This window comes from Nomascus leucogenys, chromosome 20, assembly GCF_006542625.1.
Source record: "Nomascus leucogenys isolate Asia chromosome 20, Asia_NLE_v1, whole genome shotgun sequence".
In the NCBI taxonomy this organism is placed as follows: Eukaryota; Metazoa; Chordata; class Mammalia; order Primates; family Hylobatidae; genus Nomascus; species Nomascus leucogenys.
This window is the reverse complement of record NC_044400.1, coordinates 25,668,387-25,693,884: the sequence shown is the minus strand read 5'-3', so window position 1 is coordinate 25,693,884 and position 25,498 is coordinate 25,668,387. Positions and strand designations below refer to the sequence as shown.

General features: G+C 34.4%; 1 protein-coding gene and 1 non-coding gene across 5 annotated transcripts in view; both read right to left on the bottom strand.

Annotated features, from left to right (window-relative positions):
• The window catches only part of PTPN4 (protein tyrosine phosphatase non-receptor type 4), a 226,098-nt gene that overhangs the window by 46,593 nt on the left and 154,007 nt on the right, over nucleotides 1-25,498 (bottom strand). For all 4 annotated transcript variants that reach the window (XM_003277173.4, XM_030801359.1, XM_030801360.1 and 1 more), the window contains 5 exons: nucleotides 23,495-23,558; nucleotides 18,575-18,747; nucleotides 12,293-12,361; nucleotides 6,423-6,548; nucleotides 4,042-4,200 (listed from right to left, as the gene is read on the bottom strand). In XM_003277173.4, coding sequence (XP_003277221.1) covers nucleotides 4,042-4,200; nucleotides 6,423-6,548; nucleotides 12,293-12,361; nucleotides 18,575-18,747; nucleotides 23,495-23,558 — 591 coding nt within the window. The remainder of the gene's footprint in view (nucleotides 1-4,041; nucleotides 4,201-6,422; nucleotides 6,549-12,292; nucleotides 12,362-18,574; nucleotides 18,748-23,494; nucleotides 23,559-25,498) is intronic.
• Nucleotides 21,355-21,461, bottom strand: LOC115831966. Its single transcript, XR_004027450.1, has one exon. It is a non-coding gene; the product is annotated as a small nucleolar RNA U13 (small nucleolar RNA).

Genomic DNA, 25,498 nt, shown 5'->3' with positions numbered 1-25,498 from the left:
AATTAGAAGTAGTAGAACCATGTTTTAAACCTAGTCTGAATCCAGAGCTTGTGCTCGTAACCACTATGATATATAGTTGCATCTAAAAGAAAGTAACTGCAAAAAGGAGGAAAGTTATTTTAAATCAGAGGTTTCCAAACTTTTTGTGGCAGTGGAATCTTTTCCTTAAAAAAAAGTTTCTCAGAAGCCAATTTGTAAAATAGATAAATGCTAATAAGCATCCCCCCGTCAGTATCTGAGGCCTCAACAGAACTCCCAGAACTTATCAGAACATATCCAGAATATGACTATTTTACATCACTTCATTTTGGTTATAAATAGTAACACTGCTATATTTTAAATTCTAACAGAAATTACTTATATTTTAATGAACAGAAAGCAAGATTAGTAAATATCAGGGCTTATATGCAACCATATTTAATTGACAACATTTCTAACTCAATTGTTTTAATATATTTAAAACCAATAATTTGCCTAAAATGTACTAGAGGAGGGGGCACCAGGGCTCAAAACACATACTGTACACAGTTTACCCACATAAAAAATTTACCCACACTAGCCGGGTGTGGTGGCTCATGCCTGTAATCCCAGGACTTTGGGAGGCGGAGGCAGGTGGATCACAAGGTCAGGAGATCGAGACTATCCTGGCTAATACGGTGAAACCTCGTCTCTACTAAAAATACAAAAAATTAGCCAGGTGTGGTGACAGGCGCCTGCAGTCCCAGCTACTTGGGAGGCTGAGGCAGGAGAATGGCATGAACCCGGGAAGTGGAGCTTGCAGTGAGCCGAGATTGCACCACTGCACTCCAGCCCGGGCAACAGAGCGAGACTCAGTCTCAGAAAAAAAAAAAAAAATTTACCCACATTAAAAAAAAAGTACTACTCGTGTTAACTTTTGGTTGTTAAGAGAAAATAGAGATGGCAATATAATTCTAAAAGTGTTCCAAATGCCCAACATTCATATTGGGGCTTTTTTACCAAAAATAGCTTGCTTATCTTAAACTCTGACCTTTTTTTTTTTTGGTTTTGGTTTTTAAAAGATGGTGTCTTGCTGTATTGTCCAGGCTGAGGTGCAGTGACTATCCACAGGTGCCATCATGGAGCAATACATCCTCAAACTCCTGGGCTCTAGTGATCCTTCTGCCTCAGCCTCCTGAGTAAGCTGGGACAACAGGTGCACACCACCACACTTGGCAATCTGACATTTTGGAAAATGTTAAGTGGAGGGTAAATAATGAAAATGTTATATTCGAGTGTACTATGCTGGTAGCAGAGCAATATATTGTCACATAGTAGCAAGAGGTTTGTTAGAAATGTCAATCAAGATGTGTGAAAAAATGTGCACAATTTATTTCAGTCCACTGAGCTTTAAATTTTCTTATAAATGCTTCAACAACAGCAGTGAAAAAAGCTTATTTTGCAGTTAATGCAGCTCTCTGTTGCCACCTTTAGAAATTTGTATCCTAATAAATTTAACCATCCAATTCACATGCTGTGTTGTAGACTGTGGTCTCCTTTACTTTATCTTTAGCCTATAAATGGTAACTATTCTAGACAGTATAAGCAACCTCCTGTACTCACTTAAATAAAGAATTGATAAGATGATTTTATCTGACAATCAAAAAAAGGAATATGTGAAAAACCTTAAAAAAATATAATTCATTACATGTTGAAATGTTCTGTGCTTAATCCAATACATCATTTAAATTCTTTTCACATTTGGACAATAGAAAAACTAAAATCTATGGATTCCAAATTGCAAAGTATTTTATCTAAATTGCAAATCAAAAAACATCTATAACATCTTGTTGGGAATACAAAGTTCTCCTGGCTGATTCTGCTACAGAAAGCCTGAGTTTCTGTTCTGTAAATTGGGACAAGTGTTCTAAGTGTGGCTTTCTTATCTATAAAATGGATATTACATATCTTTCCTATTTCACTGAATTCTCCTGAATAGAACAGTGAGATAATTTATGTAAAAGTGACTGTAAGCAACTAAGTTATTACTATTAAGCTTATCTTTTCAGAACTCTCTCATTATTCTTAAGGTTAAAAACTGGTTGAATGTCAAATGCAGTAAGATAGATTCAAAATGGAATACAAACACATAAACCTTATAAAATATATGTCCAAGGAGAAGGCTCCAAGCATTTTATATTCTTATGCACAAGAGAGAAGAAGCAAAAACTCTTCACAGTTCCAAGCTACCCTGAACTTGCTTCTCCACTCAAGTCAGGAAAGTAGAATAAAGGTGTTTTGGGATAGCAAATGTATTAGTCCATTCTCATGCTGCTATGAAGAAATACCTGAGACTGGGTAATTTATAAACAAAAGAGGTTTAATTGACTCACAGTTACACATGGCTGGGGAGGCCTCAGGAAATTTACAATCATGGTGGATGGCACCTCTTCACAGGGCGGCAGGAGAGAAAATGAGTGCACGCAGGGGAAGTGCCAGACACTTAAAAAACCATCAGATCTTGTGAGACTCATTCATTATCACAAGAACAGCATGGAAGAAATGACCCCCATGATTCAACTACCTTTACCTGGTCCTGCCCTTGACACCTGGAGATTACAATTCAAGGTGAGATCTGGGTGAGGACACAGAGCCAAACCATATCAGTAAGTGATTTGGGGGTTTGTGAATCTATAGATTAGTGTGAGGCCAGGCGCGGTGGCTCATGCCTGTAATCCCAGCACTTTGGGAGGCCAAGGCGGGCGAATCACGAGGTCACGAGATGGAGACCATCCTGGCTAACACGGTGAAACCCCGTCTCTACTAAAAATACAAAAAATTAGCCGGGTGCGGTGGCTGGCGCCTTTAGTCCCAGCTACTCGGGAGGCTGAGGCAGGAGAATGGCATGAACCCGGGAGGTGGAGCTTGCAGTGAGCCGAGATAGCGCCACTGCATTCCCGCCTGGGCGAAAGAGAGAGACTCCGTCTCAAAAAAAAAAAAAAAAAAAAAAAAAAAATTACATGTGGAAATATTCAATTGTGTTTATATGTCTTTCTTTGGAAATGGCCCTTTAAAAATAGATAATTCTGTTAGGCCTCAAGAATTATATTGGTTTTGGTTTGTAATAATTAGGCTTTTTGATTCCTGCATATGATTCATTTTTATGTCACAAAAGTATGTAATTTTAAAAATCAATATTTCAATCATGTCCTTAATTACTATACTTTTTAAAGTTTCCAAATTAGAACATATATAATTATTAAAAATCAACCGGAAAGTTTAGAATTATAACTTCTAAAGTAATAAAATATTAAATCTCCCATCAATCCTATTTCTCGCCAACTAATTCCCCACAGGTATCATTGTACAGTGTGTATCTGTCCTATTTCTCCATTTTTAATAATATATACACACAATCAAAATGTTTTACCAAGATATACATCACACAGGCTGAACTCCTACTTGTTTTGATAGCTCAGCCAGTCTTCTTTGGTTTACCCTACCCAGGGACAAACAAGACCCTACTCTCTTCCATCTACCTACTCTCTTCCACTACCCTGTACTCTCTTCCACCTACCACTCTTGGGTCCACTCTTTACCCCGATCACATTCACTATATCTTACACCAATTTCTCCTTCTCAAGAAATAAATCTTCTTACCTGTCTACATAGGTAAATTAAAAAATCTTCTTACCTATCTACATATCTTGTAAGTATTTTAATTTTCTCAACACTTTTTACTCATACTTATGGTTCTTTTCCTTTAAAAATATTAAGAAAGCTCTGCTTTAACTACCCTCCCCCTTGACCAGAGTGCTACATTATCTGCAGAAATATTTGAGTTTATACACTAAAAACTGAAGAACTGTCTAAGTCAACAAAATAACAACATAGTGACTGGGTGGGGGAGGGAGAGGCAACAAGAACTCTCAGAAACAAATGAGCATAATTGTAAATATATAAATTTTGAAAAGTTGCATAATTAAAATCTTGTATCAAATATCCTAATTTCCCAGATTATTTTAAGTAACGTAATTTGGGGCATTTGAAAATACAGAGGAAGCAAAATAAAAAAGCTCTTACGGTGATGATTCCAGAACAATGCTATTAGCTTGTGTTGATGACGGAGATCTCTGATTCACAAACACTTCGCTTGGGGAAGTATGAACCATATGGTCTACCAAATGACCAACTGAAGATGGTCGTAACCGGGTTCCTTCCTGCGTGAATGTAGAATTTCGACTAAATAAAGAGGGAGAAAAACTGAATAAAAATATGCTTTAATTCAAAATTTCCAAGTTTCTTAATATATGGGCATGTGTTTTTAAGTCAAGCCATGTTGACTAAGCAATCTCTGAAAAAGACAGTGTAATATAAACAGAGAGAACAGAGAATGGGTAGTCAGTGATCTGAGTTACAATCAACAATCTGCCAAGGATTCTAATCATAAAGTTACCTACTATCTCTAAGTGCCTTAATGTTTCTAGGTATTAGTCACTACGATTTTGTCTTATTCAGCATTTATAAAATAAACGGATTAGAATAAATGATTTAGAAATATATTCTAGTCTGAATTATTTTTTAATTGTTATAAATTTTTTATATATGGGACTTTCTTTGAATCCTTAGAATAGATACTGAATACTATATTGCCATCCTCTTGACAGTCACACAAAGTAGTGTTATTACAATTTTTAATTACAATATTTCAGTACTTATGTATGTGTCAGACATTTCTCTAAGCATTTCATTTAATCCTCATAACAGTACTATAAGAAAGACATTATTATAAATATAATTTTGTAGATGAGAAAAATGAGACAAAGATTAACTTGCCAAAGTTCAAGCATACAGTGATTCCAGGGCCCATGCTCTTAACCACCACCTTGTACTATCTCTTCAGAATTTTAAAAAATCTTTTTAGATTATATCTAAAATTGTTTCATTAACCAGAAAACTTAATCAGAGCTACTGCTAATTAGTTACTTGAGTACTTTGGCTTAACTTGCTATTATTTTCTATAACTTGCTATTATTGTTTAATGTTGCTGGTACAAATGGAGAAATGGCTGGCTTGTGCAAAAGGGAAGAGAAAAACAAGGTCTGAATTTTCTTTAGACAAGCTAATGAGGCTTTGAATATATGCAATTATTTATAAGAAAAAATGATAAAAGCAACCTGAAATTGGCAAGATAGAAATTAGTAAGTCCATTTTTCTAGGAGTAACTTTAACACGTAAGTATTAAAGCTCTGTGAACCAAACTGTTTATGTATAAACTGTTCCGATATGGTAGAAGTTTATTCTTCAGCTGATAATAACCTTCAATGCTGTAGCTGTTAGATTTTTTTTTTTTTTTGAGACAGGGTCTCACTCTGTGGTCCAGGCTGAAGTGCAGTGGTGTGATCTCAACTCTGCAACCTCTTCCTCCTGGGTTCAGGCAATCCCCGCCCCACCCCCCTGACAGGTGCACGCCACCATGCTCAGCTTATTTTTGTATGTTTTGGTAAAGATGGGGTTTCACCATGTTGACCAGGCTGGTCTCGAGCTCCTGACCTTAAGGAATCCACATGCTTCGGCCTCCCAAAGTGCTGGGATTACAGGAATGAGCCACTGCACCCAGCCACGTTTAGAATTTTATACAAATTTATTAAACATTAACGTGCGTAAAACATTTATGAAAAAAGACATCTTCAAATATTATATTTCATACCAAAATTAAAGTATTTTATAAGTGAACCTTATGGGTTAACAAAGTATGTCAATATGGTGGCACACAATTGTTTACCATTATCTTAATTACATACAACATTTGTAATATTATCAAATTAAGATAACATCTTTGGCTAGTGCATTTGGCTAGTTTATGATCTTATAATCATTTACACCAAAACATACAACTTTTGTGAGCAATGTCAGACTGAAGTACATATACGGTAAGTGCTGAATCACACAGTGCTTTTTAGCTCAGGGAGAGCTAAGTTTATGGGGACCGGTGCTGGAAACCCCTTTTCCTAGGCCATAGAACGTGCTGAAGCCATGGTTGAGGTGGGGGTTTCAGAGAATCACAATCACTTGCAAAGCATTTTCAACAATATATGCTCCCCTAGAAATTCTACTGGGAATCCACATGAAAAATGAGTATGTCAACAACAACCATACAAGATTTTAAGTCTAACAGATCTTCATTTATCAGGGACTCTTAACTGCGAAAGTTAACTGTTGAGGAAAGTGAGAGTAGGGGGTCCTTATTCAATGCGCTACTCTCATTCCGCAAGTCTATACCATGTTACTTCTGCAATGAGCAGCAGGTGAAGAGAAAATAATGCTCTGGAGCAACAAAAATCATGTTTCACCAAAAGAATTCAATTTTTGCGTATCTTTATCTTCAGGCATAAAAATATACAGCCAATAATTAGAAATTAGCAAAATTCACACCTGATGTTGGTCACAAAATTCACACTTACTGATTAGGAGTTCCTGGTGGAGATCGTGATGGAAGGCTTTGTGTTTCTAACCTGTCATCAGATATTGAATTTCTGCTTACTACTTCCCAATCCATTAATTTCCGTGCCAACGGCTTACTTGGGGATCTGTAGAAATAAATTAAGTAATATGTTAAAAGTTTTATTTTTATACCCCAAACTATAAATCAAATCCTACAATTTGTTTTCATAGATTATGTTCTAGATGAGCAACATAGAGTTTACTTGTAAAAAATTAATGCATTTAGAGGCTATTTACCAAATAACTTCCTAAGAATGTACATTGGCTTTATATGAAGAATAAAGGAAAGATAGGCTAGGAAGAGTAAGATAGAGAATAAGAAGGATGAGAAAAACAGAAGAAACAAGAAAAGGAAGGAGAGAGGTAAAAAGGGAAGGGTTTGCTACCAAATGTTTTCTCAGATGTTACTGACATGACAGATACTACCTACTTCTATTCCAGAGTACCTGGAACACTAGCTTATCTTGGGATGTATTAAATAACTCCTAGCACATTATCTCCTGAATGGTTCTGTATCTAAATCCCAATCCTCTGCCTCAATGAAGACAGAACAAAAATAATTATGCATATTACATTTTATTTACTTAAAAAATTGTTTACATATAGTAGGTTAGTGGATTTTTCCCTTTTTTCCAAAAACATTTTGGAGGGTTAATAATTCTGTCTCTTGGTGGGGAGTAAAAGGATATGTTTTGTTACCAATCTATATATTATCAGCTATCCTAATGACACAGATGAAAACTAAGTGATGTTTTAAAAAAAGATCTTGGCTGAGTGAGGTGGCTCCGTGCTGCAATCCCAGCACTTTGGGAGGCCCAGGTGGGAGGATCACTGGAACTCAGGAATTCAAGACCAGCTGGGGCAACATAAGGAGACTCTGTCGCTACAAAAAATAAATTAGCTGGGTATGATGGCAGGTGCCTGTAGTCCAAGCTACTTGGGAGGCTGAAGTCAGAGGATCACTTGAGCCCAGGAATTTGAGACTGCAGTGAGCTGTGATAGCACCACTGCATTCCAACCTGGGTGACAACAGTAAAACCCTGTCTCAAAAAAAAAAAAAAAAAAGAAAGAAAGATTTGATATTGATTCATTCAGATCAAAAGATACTGATCTATGCAGAGATCATAAACCCTTAGAATTTTAAGAATGTTAACAAAGTATTTTTATATGCAAATTCAGATAATAGACAAAATTAGCTGAAAATATATGTTATCTCTTTAAATGCCTGGCTTTATGAAGTGCAGAGTTAATGTGGAGGTGAATAATTTAAGCTACATATATAAAGTATATAATAAATCATCTTGTAAACAGTTTTATATTTCAGTAATTAACTGAAGCATATACAAACTATATATATTTTCCATTCTAGCACAATTAACAAAAAATAAAACATCCTGTTGTCTTCCTACAAAAATCAGATCATAAAAATTTAGGTAGAAATACCTATTTGAGTAAAATTTAAAAATGAAGACTATTTTTGGTTATAGAATCATTTTTGGTATAAGAATCATAGGCCTTTGTTGTGTGACTTTGGATTTATTTTCAGATTTTCCTATATTGATAAAGAATTGCAGGTAGTATTGGACTTGCTTTTTAGCTCATTGGGATATTTTCCTCTCATCATGTACTATGTATACACTTCTGTATGGCTAAAAAAATAAAACAATTACCAAGGAAGGCACAAAGCAAATGCAATATTAACTCATCTGATTACATTAAAACTTAATAACACTAGAATTCTGACACATAATGATCTCATGAAGTTTGAAGTTTCACTATCTGCTAGAATTTCCTTTCCAATATGTTAAACGTGTAAAAAGAAAGGTTGGACTAACACGCACAATAACACTGACCAAACAGAACTGAACAAATCGTTATTAGGTGTACAGTAGGAAGCATTAAAATAATGATAAGGACTCTGAATTCTAGATGTCGCTTCCTATTAGACAGACCTCTTATGTTTCTGTATCTAAATGTGTAAATTTATTAGCACAATATGGCCCATAGGTCTCTCCCTACCTCCTGAATTTTATGATTTATGAATATCCAAATTTTCAGGGCAATATTTTAGCCTATTCATTCTACTAAACCACGAAAAATTTAAGTTACTTATGAATCTAAACCACACAAGTGTCCTGTCATTTCAGCAATTCATAGCTAAAACTTTTTTAGTTTGGCCTAATGACATTTCCTTAATCAAAAAACTTGTAGGCATTTTCTAAGACATGGAATGTTATTAGTTTTAAAAAAGATGCATTGACTCAGATTTCATTTTCCATAAGTGAATTCAAAGTAATTTAGGTGTGAACATTTCCCATTATCACAGGTTTAAATTATAGGATTTTTTGATTTAAAGACAACTCATGACACCGTTTAGTTCAACCCCCACATATTGCAGCGCAAATTTTCCTATCAGTCACAACAGAATGAAAATAAAGTATATTATCTCATACATAAAACTTTGATTTTTAAAATAAAGATTAACATTTGTGGCTCTATGAATGCTAATTCATAATGTAATAAACTATTATTTCCTCAAATATTAAACTAGAAATGTAAGCTGTATGAAAGTTCACTAACTGTAATCAGTAGATCAACTACTTTCATTTTCTAAAAGCTGGAAAAAGTCATTTGAAGAAAAAAAATTCCAGCACACTCACCTAGTCTGAAGCGTCAGAACACTTTATTGCTGTTAATGGACTAAACATGGCTGGACACTTTGAACTTAAAACCAAACTTCATGTATTTTATTTTATTAACAGTTTTAACCTCAGGGACCCACCCACTCAAGCTTGCTGTCTATGTTTCCTGTTGAGTGTGGAAATTTCAGAGAAAAAAATACCACACAGCATCAGTGTGTTTGCAATGTGGTAAGCTTCTTTTCTGTCTAGGGCACCTTATTTTTCTGTTGTATGAGAACACTGTTTTTCTCTTTTCTTAGATACCTTATATGACAACTGCAAAATGTGAAAGCAATTTGAAGAGGTGATAATCAGTGTATGTGCTGCTGAGGCAAACACGAAGAGGCGATAATCAGAAAAAAGCAAAACATTTAATGATTGCTAAAAAATTATTATATGAAAAGTTTAAGGAGGAGCCTTTTCTATCTATTCATATTGCCAACTAAAACCCAAAGGAAAAAAAGAACTCTAGAATTATCTGGTACTTTAAAAAAAATAACTTAATAATTACTAAAACCATTAGAGAATTTTGGTAGACATATATCTGTTCATTACAACTAGATCCTAACATATTAGAAAAACAATCCCAGAAAAGCTTATCTTTCAGAGAAAGAGAGATCATTGAACAGCCCAGTACTATTACAACCTCATTGTAGCTGATACCTTATTATTTCAGAGGCACCACACAATTCCAGAAAAACAAAACGAAGAGAGTTATCTGAGGCTTATAATACTGAAATTTTACCTCTACTATTCACGGAATAATGGCCGTTTTATAAAATAACCTATTAAACAACTATACATTTTAATAATGCATATACAAAATGAACAACTAAGATGCAGGTATAACTGCTTATTTTTAAAATCTGATACGATCAAAAATTAAAACATTAACACTTATAAAGAAACCATTTAAATGTGATATTAACTTAATATATAAATACACCTATGATCTGATACTCATATTAGGATATACTACATACAACTAGTGATCAAATCACATGTTCTATACTTTTTATAAAAGTCAAGCAAGAAAGAAGACACTTATTAAGAAAGGAATAAAAAAGTTTTAAGTATACTGTTATGGTGTTACAACATTAAGAATCAGAAAAATATTTTAAGAAATGTTATTAGTTTTTAAAAAAATACATTGATTCATTTCATTTTCCGTAAGTGAATTCAAAGTAATTTAGGTGTGAAGATTTTCCATTATCACAGGTTTAAATTATAGGATTTTTTGATTTGAAGACAACTCATGACACCATTTGGTCCAACCCCCTCATACTGCAGTGCAAACTTTCCTATCAATCACAACAGAATGAAAATAAAGTATATTATCTCATGCATTTGATTTTTAAAATAAAGATTAACTTACCATTTATGGCTCTTCTATTAATGTTAATTCATAATGTAATAAACTATTATTTCCTCATATAGTAGACTACTAAATGTAAGCTGTATGTCACATATTACTGTGACATCCTTACAAAGTCTTAGCAACAACTCCTACTCTGGAGGCAGGGACGTGGCTCAGTAAAGGGAGGAATCCTAAAAGTTAAGTTTACAGTTTACAATCAAAGAATTTAACTGTTAAAAGATTTATTGCCATTATAAATGACTAGATTTTTGAACAGCAAAGAAAATGTGCATGATATGCTAGATGATAAAAACAAACAACAAATAGTATAAAACAATTTGGAAACAAATATACACACATATATAAAAATGTCTCTATGAGTATATGCATAGAAAAATCCTGAATAATGAGTATCAAAATTTTTCTAAAAAGTTGTCTTGGGATGATAAATTTTCTTTATGCTCTTTGATACTGTTGGAGCTTTTAAACATAATGAGCTATCACTTATATTACTAGGGGAAAAAAGCAATTTCCACTTTTGGAAGGAGGAAGAAAAAAACCAAGAACACAAAACTCCCTTTACTCTGGAAACACAAACAAGGAAGATCTCTTAGATAAAGACTTAAGAACAAAATTTAAACAAAGTGAAATCAAAAGCAAAGTTTCTAGTTCTTTTTATTAAAACTCAAGCCTCTAATAGCAGTAGATGCCAAGCACATAACTAATTAAAAGACTTAGCCTCTCAAAGTAATTTTCACTGAAAACAAACACTTGTCTCTAACACACCTGCATCCAGTTGGTCATCAGCTTCTGCTAGTTCTGCCTACAAAATGTTCCTTAAATTTGTTCCCTATTTTCCATTCCATTACCAATGTTTCTGTTCAGGCCTTTATTATTTTCACTTGGATTACTGCAATTACTTTATAGTTTCTGAGTACCGAGGCTCTCCTTGCTAATCCGTTCTCTATCGTTGCTCATAATACTATTTTCTAAAACATAGATCTTATCATGTCATTTCACTTGTTAAAAAGCAAACTGGCTAGGTCAGGAGTGGTGGCTCATGCCTGTAATGCCAGCACTTTGGGAGGCCAAGGTTGGGGGGGGGGGGATCACCTGAGGTCAGGAGTTCGAGACTAGCCTGGTCTGACATGGTGAAACCCCGTCTCTACTAAAAACACAAAAATATTAGCCAGGTGTGGTGGCATGCGTAATCCCAGCTACTAGGGAGGCTTAGGCAGGAGAATCACTTGAACCCAGAAGGCAGAGGTTGCAGTGAGCTGAGATTGCACCGCTGCACTCCAGCCTGGATGACAGAGCAAGACTCCGTCTCAAAAGAAAAAAAAAAGGCAAATTGGCTACGATAGACCCTAAAGAAATAAAGACAATAAATGGTAAACAAAAATAAAACAACTTATCTCTTAACAGTATAATTTAAATAAATATGGAAATGGCTTGATAACATGAAATAAGTCACTATATTTCTCAAAAATGTTTAAAAAAGCAGAGCAACCTTGAACAAAATATTATATTAATAACATAATATTTGATCAGCCTATTCAGAACTGCAATGCCTGGCACACTATTAATGCTCATATAAAAAATGAATCAATAAACTAGACAAGCTAGTTTATCATTCCCTCAACATTATTTACTGTTAAAGAATTGTGATAATTCTGTAATCAAAAATTTGAAATATTTAGAAAAACTTTAGAAAAAATATTTAGAAAAACTTTTTAGTAAACTCAATCCATCTTTTTAAAAAAATTCAGACAATGAAACAGATTTGGCTTACCTTGCAAATACCCTGTCTTTGTTTGCCTTTTCTTTGCCATACTGAACTGATTGGACTTCAGTTCTCCCACTGAAATATATAAATATGCACAACAATAAAGTCTTAAGAGAACTATAAGATAAAATGACAACACATAACATGATTATAGTATAATTTCCTAAGAGACAAGACATTTCTAGCAGAGAAAAGGAAGCAGAGAATAAAAAGACTGGACAACATTCCAATTCTACCTGGATGAATGAAGCTTAGTTACATTTCTCCCATTAATGAAGAAAGATGTGTTCAACTCCCTCCATGTCCAGACACAGAACAGCTCCAGATTTTTGTTTAGAGGAGGGAACTAAGGCAGAAAAATGGTTGGGGTTTGGCACTAGGAGATGTGTTTTCAAGCTGACTTGTCTAGAGGGAAATTGTTGATAGAGAGAAACTGATCTTCTTCTGAGGTACACCAATGCGTTCAAATGAAGTTTGTTAATAAAAGTTCTCAGAGCATTTATTTGAGACATTCTCATTACTTAACTGTGAATGAACATAAATTTGCGGTATATCAAATGTAACCATATACAAATATAGATCTCTAATGCATATAAAAACAGCCAAAGGCCAGTTTCCATAGTTAAGCAGGCAATTTTAAGACCATTTTCCATGGATAAATATCAGTAAATATGAACTGAATGGCACTTTTATGAGATTTTAACAGAAAAATGAGAAATATTACCATGACTTTTAAACTTCAAGTTGAATTTTCCTAAGAAAATATTTCCTCTAAGAGGGAGGTAATAAATTAAAGTTCATCACTGTTTTGTATTTCCACATTAGAATAATGATACTAATCCTCTGGATACTTTGGAATAGAGATAAAGATATGTACATGAAGGGACTGGTGGAGAAAGTAATAGATCTGACAGTCCCAGTACCATCTGTCAGTCAAAAGAGTATTTCAACATTTTAAGTATGACAACAGTTCCAGTATTCTCTACCACTGCTTATTATGAAGGGAAAAAAAGTTTATTTAGTGCATACTCATTAGGGACACAACTGTGTCCAGCTAACATTTTTTATGCTCCCATTCCTACTTCATTTACAAGATGTCTAACCACTTTGATGATTAAAAAGTGCTTTGGATACGTTTTAAAGTTCTTAAGGACTACAAAAGCAAAGCTTAACTTTTTAAAACTATAAATATATACAATTATGTATATACAATTTAATGTGTGAGCTGTCATAAGCCCAGTCCTGTCCTGTGCCCTATGTTTTGCAGGGGCTATGATAAACAAATTCCATTTTCTAGATTATTTTGCCTTAGGTTCTGCTTTTAGAAGGTACTGGTGGAAGATCAGAAAGTGGAGAAAGGCAGAGCAGGAAACTGGTAGCTGCTGGCAGCTGCTTTAATAGTCATGGGGATAGGGTATAGTGAGAAAGAGCATCCTGTAGATGGTCCCATCCTTGATTAAAGCAGTACTTCTCTGCAAGATACAGACAGATTTTTCTTCACTGGAAAATTAATGTATCAGAGGTCAGTCAGGGAAACAGAGCTCTAACAGTGTAGTAGCAGGTGTAGTTTGTGGACTCCAGCCCAGGGGTGACCCATGCATCTGAATTTTAGGCATTACCCCTTCTTCTTGTTTGTTTCTCCATAACCATGTTTCCTCCCTTTTGTTTTCCCAGCATTTCCAACAACCATGTAACTAATTTCCTCAATTAAATTGCTTTTGTTTGAAATACCAAAAGGGCTTTCTGTTTCCCTGACTGAACTCTGACTGATACATTAATTTTCCAGTGAAGAAGATTCAAATGGGACACTATTACTCAAAAGGCTGGAGTAACAAGTTAAATTTCATAATAAACAATTTTTTAAAAAATCAATGAGAAAAAGGCTTATATTTCATATTGTCCACAATACAGACATCAGGGATTTAGAATTATCATTACAACAAAATGAAAAACTGTTCCAGTTTCAGAACACTAAACTTTCACAGTAAGATACTTATCTTTTGAGCAATGAGAAAGTTTTCTCTCTCTCTCTCTATATATATATATAGGCTTATTATAAGTTATTCAAACAATATAGAAAAATATAAAAAGAACAAAAAAATTGTTTTTAGCCACAGTCCTAAAGAAATCATCACCATTATGAGCAGGTAAAAATCATTCTGAAATTCATGTATATAAACATTAAAAAGGCTAGACATATAGACACAATAATTTTATTACAATGTAATTATGGTATATATGCCACTTTTAATGAAAAAAAATAAAACTGGTTTCCAGTGAAATAAAAGATAAAAAAGACTGCCATTCATAAAAAAAAAAAAGGAAAAAAGATGAAGAAAACCTTAAGAACTGCTGTGTTAATGTCTAAAATTGTTTCAAACTTTAAGGATTCAAATACTTCCTCCCACTAGTCCCTTGTTTTTTGTTTTTTTTTTTTGAGACGGAGTCTCGCTCTGTCGTCCAGGCTGGAGTGCAGTGGCTCCATCTCGTCTCACTGCAAGCTCCGCCTCCTGGGTTCACGCCATTCTTCTGCCTCAGCCTCCCGAGTAGCTGGGACTACAGGTGTCCACCACTATGCCCAGCTAATTTTTTGTACTTTTAGTAGAGACGGGGTTTCACCGCATTAGCAAGGATGGTCTTGATCTCCTGACCTCGTGATCCGCCCGCCTCGGCCTCCCAAAGTGCTGAGATTACAGGCGTGAGCCACCGCGCCTGGCCTCATTTTTTAAAAGTTGTATTATTTATTCTACTTTGGCAAAGTTTATACCATTTTAATTTTATTCTGCAGTTATAATTCTCACGGTTGTCAAGAATTGTTTCTATATAGAGAGGATTTAATCTTCACTTTCAGGGCTTTTTATATAAAAATAACTTTTTGTACCTGATAAAAAGTTATTTTTTTATCAGGATTATTCTGATTTACCTCCTGGTTTGCTGAATTTTACTACTTAATAAATGTTTTCAGGAAGGTCTTGGAGATGTTATATTCTCTTGAGTTTTTGCATATTGGATAATGTCTATATGTTGACTTTGGACTTGAATGGCAATGTGATCATGTTTAATATTTTTTGGTCATGTTTTTGTCTTTAGGACTTGGTTGACAAAGGATGGCCCACAAGTAACATAAGCCTGAAGATATAAGTTTTATTTGGAATACATGCTGTTTGTTGTTGTTTAGAGACAGGGTCTTGCTCTGTCACCCAGGCTGAAGTGCAGTGGCCTGATCATAGTCCTGTAACTTTGAACTCCTGGCCTCAAATGATTCTCCTCCCTGAGCCTCCTGAGTAGTTAGGACTACAGGTGTGTGCCAAAAGCCCAGCTAGTTTTTAAACTTTTGGTAGAGACAGGGGTCTGCCTATGTTGCCCAGGCTGGACTTGAGCTCCTGGCCTCAAACAATCCTCCCACCTTGGTCTCCCAAAACACTGAGATTACAGGCCCCCATGCCTGGCCTACATTATTTTAAAATATTTAATTCAAACTGATAAGCCACTAGCAGACTAATCAAGGAAAAAAGAAGACACAAGTTACCAAGAATGAGAGAAGCAACATTATTACATATTCTAGAGAGATTAAAAAGAAATGGGGAATATTATAAACTCTGTGCCAATAAATTCAACAACCTAGATGAAATGGATAAACTTGCTGACAGACACAAACTACCATATCTTGCTCAGGAAGAAAGACAAAACCTTAATTGCCTTATCTATTAAAGAATTTGAATGTTCAAAACCTTCCTATAAATAAGACTCCTGCCACAGATGAATTAAATTGGAAATTCTATGAAACATTTAAAAATGAGATATTATTATTACTATGCAGCCTCTTCCAGAAAATGGAACTTTCTCAACACATTCAATGATTCCAATTTGACCCTGACACAATAAAATCTGAAAATATCGTAAGAAAGAAAACTACAGAGATATATCCCTCATAAACACATACGCAAAAATCCTAAACAAAATTTAGCAAAGTGAATCAAACAATATATATAAAGGATATCATGGCCAAGTGGGGTTTATCCTAGGAATGTAGGGCTGGCTTAACACTTGAAATGCAATCAAAGTAATTCATCATACTAACATCAGATTTTAAAGTTTGAATATGATTATTTCTTATCTGTCAATTATACTTCAATAAAGCTGTTAAAATAATTGTTCAACTTTCTAAAATGTACATATCCCATTTAATAGTCCTTAATCTCAGTTTTGTTGAAAAACATGTAAAATCTGTCAATACTAGGCCAATCTTCCCCAAGGGCAGTAACAGCCTTCTGAATGGCAGGTGTTGCTCCCTTCCCGGCTGATCTTTTTTTTTTTTTTTCTTTTTTAAATCAGATTGTCCTTGAACTTGCTTTTATTAATATTTATGGTACAAATTTCCTTCTGTTTCAGTGATGATTTCCTCCCAAACAGGTTTTTTCAACTGTCTTTTGTATTTGAAGTCACCATATGTAAATTTTATGTTTGCTTTGGTATGGTTTGGGTAACTTCCTTGACTTTTTTTTCTCATCTTGTCCGAGACTTGCTTGAATTATAGTTGAAGACTGGTTATTGGTCCTGCTCATTTCTTTGTACCTAAATTAAATGGTGTGTGTTTATGTCACATTTGCAAGGACAAAGAGGGGAAAAAAGAATTCGAACAGAGGGTAAGAGTAGTCCTTGTATAACTACCCTGGTAACCAATTAGAAATTAAATTCATTGAAAGAATATGATCAGGGTTTGTACTGGTTCTCATTTCACACAAAGCCGTGGAGATCTCTTCTGTCCTTGCTGAGATTTGTTAACAGTAGGTAAGGCTCTTTGCTTTTTCCTTGACTTTCATTATAGATCTGATACTCTCTCCTTCCATCTATTTACTTCTAAATTTGCAAGTACTGTCATCTTTGCTCAAAATAGCTTTTAGGATGGCAAAAAAAAAAGGAGTTAAACGTGACAGGAAACCGCTTAGGAAATTACTGTGCCTTTTGTTTGGTTAAAAATATTCTAATTCTGTTTGTTACTACTGAACTTTTGAGCCACTTTTACTAATTTTTCTGGGGTTGGAGTCATGTATTTCAAGTGACATATCCTGTACTAAGCTTCATACTGTTATTTTTACTGAGATTACAAATTAGGCAATTATAAATGTTTAGGTTTACAATTTAAATCTTTTCTGGGAACATCTAAACATTTTTCTCATGAACATATAACGTGAATTAATCTTAATACATAATGGTCGAGGGTTTTTTATTTTTATTTTTGAGATAGAGTCTTGCTCTGTCACCCAGGCTGGAGTGCAATGGCGAGATGTCGGCTCATGAAACCTCTGCCTCCTGGGTTCAAGCAATTCTTGTGCCTCAGCCTCCCAAGTAGCTGGGATTACAAGCGCCTGCCACCATGGCCGGCTAATTTTTTGTTTTTTGTTTTTTGTAGAGACGGGGTTTCACCATGTTGGCCAGGCTGTTCTTGAACTCCTGACCTCTGGTGATCCGCCTGCCTCGGCCTCCCAAAGTGCTGGGATTACAGGTGTGAGCCATTGCGACTGGCCAAGGGTTTTATTTATCAAAGATGAAATCTTATTTTGTGAACCATAAACAAACAAGAATGAATAACATTTGTTTTACTAAATGATAATGAATAACTTTCTACATGATTCTTACCAGGTTCCACTTAAAAACTAGCTTGCATGGGTCTTTTAAGAATTCCATAGGTAAAACTAATCAGAGCTTCTTCAGATTTAGTTATTCCCCAAAGATTTGTTGCCTTCAGGAAAAAATAAAAGCTATCAAGAATAAAACAATTTTAGGAAATGAAACCTGGGGTTACTGTTCAATGACTAAATCTGATTTTGCCTCGTGACTGTTTTAAACTCTTTACAATAAAGGGTTTGACAACCCAAAAATATGCTAAATTCTAAATTAAAAAAACAATAATTATATAGTTTTATGAAGAAGATATCTTGGGTGTCTTAGAAGGAAGAAAAGTTTTCAAGAAAATATCTAATAAAGACACAATAGAAATTATGTCATCTGTCTTTATTGTAAATAAGTAAATGTAGTTAATTTACTCCAGAAAATAATGACCAGGAAATACAGAAAACAGAACTGGTTTCTCAAGCCTGTAGCATATCACAAGAACCTACAGAACTTTTTAATGATACCGATATAGAGGCGGCAATTCATAGGGATTTTTGACTCAGTTAAGTATGTGTAACAAAGGTTGTATGGTTCCATAAACTACATCTTTATTTTAAAGAAAGGAAAAAAAAAAATCCAACAATAAAGCCTTAACACAGAAGCAATACTTACCAGTACCGGAATTTTGAACCTAATGTAAAATAATGTGCAAAAAAATTCTTTTGAGGTGGAAGTGGTCTGTCCAAACGGAAGAATGTGTGATGTTCTACACATGCTTTCCACAAATTTTTACATGCTCTGTAATTCACCATATTAAATCCCAATAATGTTTCTCTAGATTCATGCTGTAATAAATGACAAAATGCAGAGAATACCAGGAAAATGTCAGGATCTAATGCTCCATTTAATTTACTTTTGACAGATAAATTATTCTAGCCTTGTAAACATGAACTTGTTAATGATATAGATAGAACCTATAAGATCTTTTATCTAGGATCTTTTTTGCTTATCCAATAAAAAGGCAATGAAGTATACGCAAAAGCCTGCAAAATCTGGACCTAACTCAGTCTTTTTTTTTTTCTGAGACACAGTCTCACTCTGTCATCCAGGCTGGAGTGCAGTGGCGTGATCTTGGCTCACTGCAACCTCCACCTCATGGGTTCAAGTGATTCTTGTGCCTCAGCCTCCCGAGTAGCAGGAATGAAAGGCATGCACCACCACACCCAGCTAACTTTTTCTATGTTTAGTAGAGATGGGGTTTCACCATGGTGGCCAGGCTGGTCTTGAACTCCTGACCTCAAGTGATCTACCTGCCTTGGCCTCACAAAGTGCTGATATTACATCGTGAGCCCCCGTGCTGGCCTTGTTCATTCATATTACAACTCTTAGGAACTTTAACCTTAGATCATAGTTAGAAATGAGTTCAAACTTTTAATATGTATCTGTTTTCAACATTAGCTATGACTCTGTTTCAAAATATAATTCTAGGCCATAAATTAAATGTTAAAATATATAATCACAACTTTTAACAATATTCCTAATTTAAAATATCTGTCTAGATTGTAAATAAATAAGAACATTCAGCAGCTCTGAACACTATTACATAATTCAAATTTCAAAATTAGCACTAAAATAATTTTCCACTTTCTTGAAAACTGGTACAAATTTCTAAATAAATAATTTCATTAAAGTAAACCACATAGAGCAACATTCACATCCCATAATTGCACAGCTCTGATTTTCACACAATAAATACAACCATGTAACCTTTACCCAGTTCCAGAAATGGATCATTACTACCACCACAGAAGTATCCTTTGTCTCCCCTTTCTACCAGATTACCTTCCCAAAGTTAATCACTCTTCTGCCTTTATCACCATAGAAGAGTCATGCTTGTTTTTGAACTTTATTGTACATACATGGAATCACACATATGTGTCTTTATGTCTGGCTTTTGTTCAGCATTGTGTTTCTGATATAAATTCAAAGTTTATGAAGCAGTAATTCACTAATTTCCACACTACTCTATTATAATGAATTTAATAGTTAACTTTTCCACTTTACTGTTCACAGACATTTGATATTTCTAGTTTGGGGATATAAGAAGAATGCAGCCATGCATATTCCGGTATGTTCTCTGGTGTACACATATGCACATTTTTGTTGTTGGGTCATATGATGTACACATATGCTCAGCTTTGGTAGATAATGCCCAACAGTTTTCCAAAATGGGTAGATCAATATATAATCCCTCCCACCATATATTCACCAACCACTGGTTTATCAATCTCTTTCCCCTTACTATTCTGTTGTGTATGTAGAGGTAGCACGTTTTGGTTACAATCTGAACCTCCTTTATAATTATTGAGGTTCAATGTTAATGGCCACGTGGATATCCTCATTTGTGAAGTGTCTGTTCAATTCACTGGCATATATTTCTATCAGGATGCATATACAACCAAGGATTCTGTATTATATAATGTTCTATACTATTTCACTCTCTTAGTGATATCTTTCGATGAACAGAGTTATTAATTTTAACATAGTCCAGATCATCAATCTTTTAATGGTATGAAGGTTTCCTTCTATGTCCGGTTAAAGAAATCCTTGCCCATCAAAAGTTCATTAAGATATTTCCCGTGACTAATACACAAATAAATGCCCATGTATAAAGTATTAAACTATCATATTAGAAGGGAATATGCTTAAAACATCACTTCTTGATTACCAGAAAATTAAGTCTTAATTATGGTTAATAGTTGTTTTGTTTGCACTAACATATATAGTTTATATGTTTTACCATATGCCATAAACATTACACAAAATAACAGATAATGTCTCAGCTACTATGATGCACTAATGCTTCTCACTGTCAGCATCTAAGATGCATATATATTCACCCATTTTGACACTTGGTATACTTTACAAAAAGTCTACAAGTAATTTCCATACTCTATCAATTATATTAACAAAAATTTTTCTTGCCCAATTTCTAAACAACACACAAAAAAAGTTATACTGAGAGATAAGTATATTGTATGAAGTTTGGGTATTTAAAAACAAAGAGATATTTAGAGAGAAAACATTAACAAGGCCACCTTTTGCAGAGTATGCCTGTATACTGTCTTTTTTTCTTTTCTTTTTTTTTGAGATGGAGTCCCGCTCTGTTGTTCAAGCTGAAGTGCAGTGGTGCGATATCGGCTCACTGCAACCTCCACCTCCTGGTTCAAGAGATTCTTGTGCCTTAGCCTCCCAAGCAACGGGAAATACAGGTGTGTGCCACCACAACCATTTTTTTGTATTTTAGTAGAGATGGGGTTTTGCCATGTGGGCCAGGCTGCACTTGAACTCCTGGCCTAAAGTAATCCACCCACCTCAGCCTCCCACAGTGCTGGGATTACAAGCGTGAGCCACCGTGCCTGGCCTGTAAACCATCTTTACTTTCTTTCTCCTATCAGACAGGTTGTAATGTGCCTACACTGTAACAAAGTCTGAGGAAGGCATATCTCACCCAATAGCATGAAAATCTAATCATCATGCTTAAGAACCACAAAAGGATCCCTGTATACTGTCTTTAATCAATTGTCAGTTAGCTATTGCTGCTGTTATCACTTACTGGTAAATACATTTTTAACTGGTACACTACTTCAGAAGATGAGAGTGAGGATTCAGTGACATGAAAATGACTGGTCTTTTACCAGACACATAGTAAGTTCTCAATAAAGGCTGGATATTGTAACTATTATTAATAACACTAGTATTATGATGGGATATTATTAGAAGTTAAATTAGAAAAGTTGACTTCTACAGTGCCATCTATGATTACTTAAACTAAAATATTTGTCCTCTAGTTTCCAGATAACAATATTATATTTTAATCACCTAAATTTTAAAACATGTAAAATAATTTCCATTAGCAGCATTAGTCATAATATCCCCAACCTGAAAATGGCAAAGCTGTCCACTAGCAGCAGAATGAATTAATAATTTATGGCATAGTCATTCAGAGGAATACCATACATAAATGGAACAAACTAATGTTATATGCAACCACATGGATGAATCTCACAAAAAATAGTAAGGGAAAGAAGGCAGACAGTAAAGACAACAACTGTATAATTTCAATTTTTAAAGTTCAAATATAAGCAAACTAATCCATGGTCATACAAATGAGAGTAATGTTTACCTTCCAGGAGGCTTAATGACTGGAAGTGGGCATCAGCTCCAGCAGCAACATTTCAAGCATCTGGGGTGCTGGTAAAGTTCTACATATTAGAAGGAGGTACATACACTACATATCTTGGAGGTGCTGACATGGATATGTTCACTTCATCAAGTTGTGTACTTAAAATATGCACATTTTTGGTATTATGTTTTATTTCAATAAAAATTCTCTTGAAAAAAATCCCTCTATATTTTATGAACATAAACGATAAATCATAGTTTATAATCACGTAGTAGATCAATACAACAGAGCCGATTCAAAGACTTTATTTTTCAAGAGGCAGTGGTGTCCTGCTCTGTTGGCTCAACCTATCTACCCACCTCAGCCTTCCAAGCAGCTGGGATAACAGGCAGAAGCCACCACTGTACCCAAAGGCTTTTTTTTTTTTTTTTTTTTTTTTTTTTTTTTTGGAGACAGGGCCTCCCTATGTCATCCAGGCTGCAGTGCAATGGTGTGATGATAGCTCATTGCAGCCTTGAATTCCTGGGCTCCAGAGATCCTCCCACCTCAGCCTCCTGAGTAGCTGGGACTAGAGGCACACATCATCACACCTGGCTAATTTTTTTTTTCCTTTTTTTTTTTGTAGAGACAGTGTCTCACTATGTGGCCAAGGCTGGTCTGGAACTCCTGGCCTCAAGGGATCCTTCCACCTCAGCCTCTCAAAGTGCTGGGATTACAGGATTGAGCCACTGAGGACAGTCCCAAAGACATTTTTATGGTTTCAAATACATTTTACACACATACACACACAACCGTCTTGAAATCTGCATTAATTTGCCAAGACTTCTCAGATTTCTAAGAAATAATGTAAATCAAAGGATAAGGTTAGTTTGAGTTAATGAAACAGATAAAATCATTTACAAGATGAAATTATTTCCAATACTGTACTTTCCATGACAACTCAATTTGTTATTTTTAATATATAAAGCCATTACCACTCCAACAAAGGGAGGCAATGTGTTATAAGCTCATGAACTTGTAACACTCAGCTCCCCTAAAATAAAATGAACTTATATATGAAAGTAAGTACTATAAATTTAGTAGGGAAAAAAGGATATATGAAATGTTCATTTGCTGCCCTTCATAAATGGACCCTGAGGTTTTCAATGAACATCATGTGTGAGAAATCAGTTTCTAAGCTTGAGAAACAGCAAGAGGAATATCTAGAAGAACTTTAAATTAGAACCACATACACACTGGAAAAACAAGTACATTTTGTTATAACAAGTGAATTCATTACCTCAGCAGGCAGTTATCCATAGTATTAATTGCACTTTCACTTGTACTAATAATAGAAAAGTTCTGTCATGAATGGGTATTTCTTAAAAGGCTTCATTTATATCAATAATTATTAAATCAGTACTCACCAATTCTTTTCTAAGTTGAATAAAAAACTGTTTGCACTTAAAAGAAATTTTTACAATCTTCAACCTGGACAAAAGACAATAAATTACTCAAAGTATTGAATAATGATAAAAATATTAACAAATTATGAAAAAATGTTTTAAGTGTATATTTAGTAATACCTAAACATTTTATCATATATACATACACATAGTACATAAAGAATTGAAAGTTTTTGGTGCTTCATGGAAAAAATAATTAGTATTTGTGTTCAACTGAGGAAAATTTTATATCTACAGAAATACTTAAAAACAGACGTCACAAATTAAAATTTCAAAAACTATCACTAACTTAGTTGTTTACTCTCTAAAACTATAAGCAAGCCTTGGAAAAATGTAAGATTTCATTACTTTATGCAACTACCCTAAAAACACTTTTAATTTTAAAAAGCATTAAATTTTAAAAATTTACCTTTTTACACCACCCTTCTTCTTAAACGCAACCCACATAATGCTATAAGCGTTCTCAAAGCCTTATTAGTACAATCAATATGAGCCAAGTCATTTTGTCTCATTCAAACCATATAATAAGTAACACAGTAAACACAGTCTTTGTAAACTTTAAGACATAAGGGTAATAAGGCTAAAGAGATTTAATCTTTCTTAGTGAGAAAAATGTCCTTCAGGATCCTGTCTCAATCTTCTAAGTAAATATTTTCATGATAATTCTAAGTCTTAATCTTTATGGCTTATGGCCCTATCTATCCAAGAAGCTCTCAGCATTCTCAAAGAATAAACTTCTCACACTTTAATCAATTGAAGAGGCAAATGCATGAGTCAACTTCAAGCATGTTATGTCTGGAGTAGGGAAGAAGAGATATGTTTAGGTTTCTGATTTGAAAACTTTGTATTTTACTTTTGGATACTGAGCTTTCACTCAACAGGGATATAACAACACGGGAAAAATATTCTGTCATAGAGAGAGGGCATTATTTCCAGAAGCAAAAAAAAAAAAAAAAATTGAGTAACTATTGACTGTATTTATGGAAAAAAAGCCAGGTGCCTCAATTCAAAAAACCCTATGAAGACATACTGATATTTCAGAAGTTAAAACAACAAAAAACACTGTTCATTTCTAAATGATCAAGAGAAAGGAAATCTAGGCCAGTTTCAAATCACCTTAATTTCAAAAATTCCCAGGAAAGTATCAATCAATGAATAAAAATCTTTTCACTGAATGCTCTCTGTGGCACAATATATATTTTGTATAACTTTTATTTTCTTATAAATGTACTGTGTGTGACTTGTATTTTCTACAAAGTTTTTTCAGAAAAATACCAATGTATAAATTAAAAATATTTCAAACAGTATCTATTTTATATAGCAGTAATATAGCTATAACCGTTTTCGTTTGGCTTCTATATGCCTGGTTTATCTTTTTCAATGTTTCTGTCATTTTGTATAACATTTTAGGTATGTCTCTTGTAAACAGTATAAAGATTGATTTTTTTTTTAACTGGAACAATCCCTTCCTGTAGTTAATAAATCATTAGACATACTACACATTTTTCACTTGACACCAGAGTTTTTACAATGACTTTACATTTCAGTTTAAGGTTCGTCTTGGCCATCTTAAAATGTATCCTATTACAGACATGGTTTCGCTATGTTGCCCAGCCTGGCCTCAAACTCCTAGGCTCAAGTGATCCTCCTGCCTCAGCCTCCTGAGTAGCTGGGACTATAGGTGTGTGCCACTGCATCTGGCTCAGATGGATTTTTAAAAATCCAGTTTGAATAATCCAAAATATATGAAACAATAATAAGTACTTGAAAAGACACTCATTATCATTAGCCAGCAGAGTAATGCAAATAAAAACTACAATGAGATACTACTTTATACTCACTAGAATGGTTATAATAAAAATGCAGATAACAAGTGCTGGTGAGAATCTGGAGAAATTAAACCCACGTGCAATGCTGGTGGGAATGTAAAATGATGCAGCCATGTTTGAAAACAGTTTAGCAAAC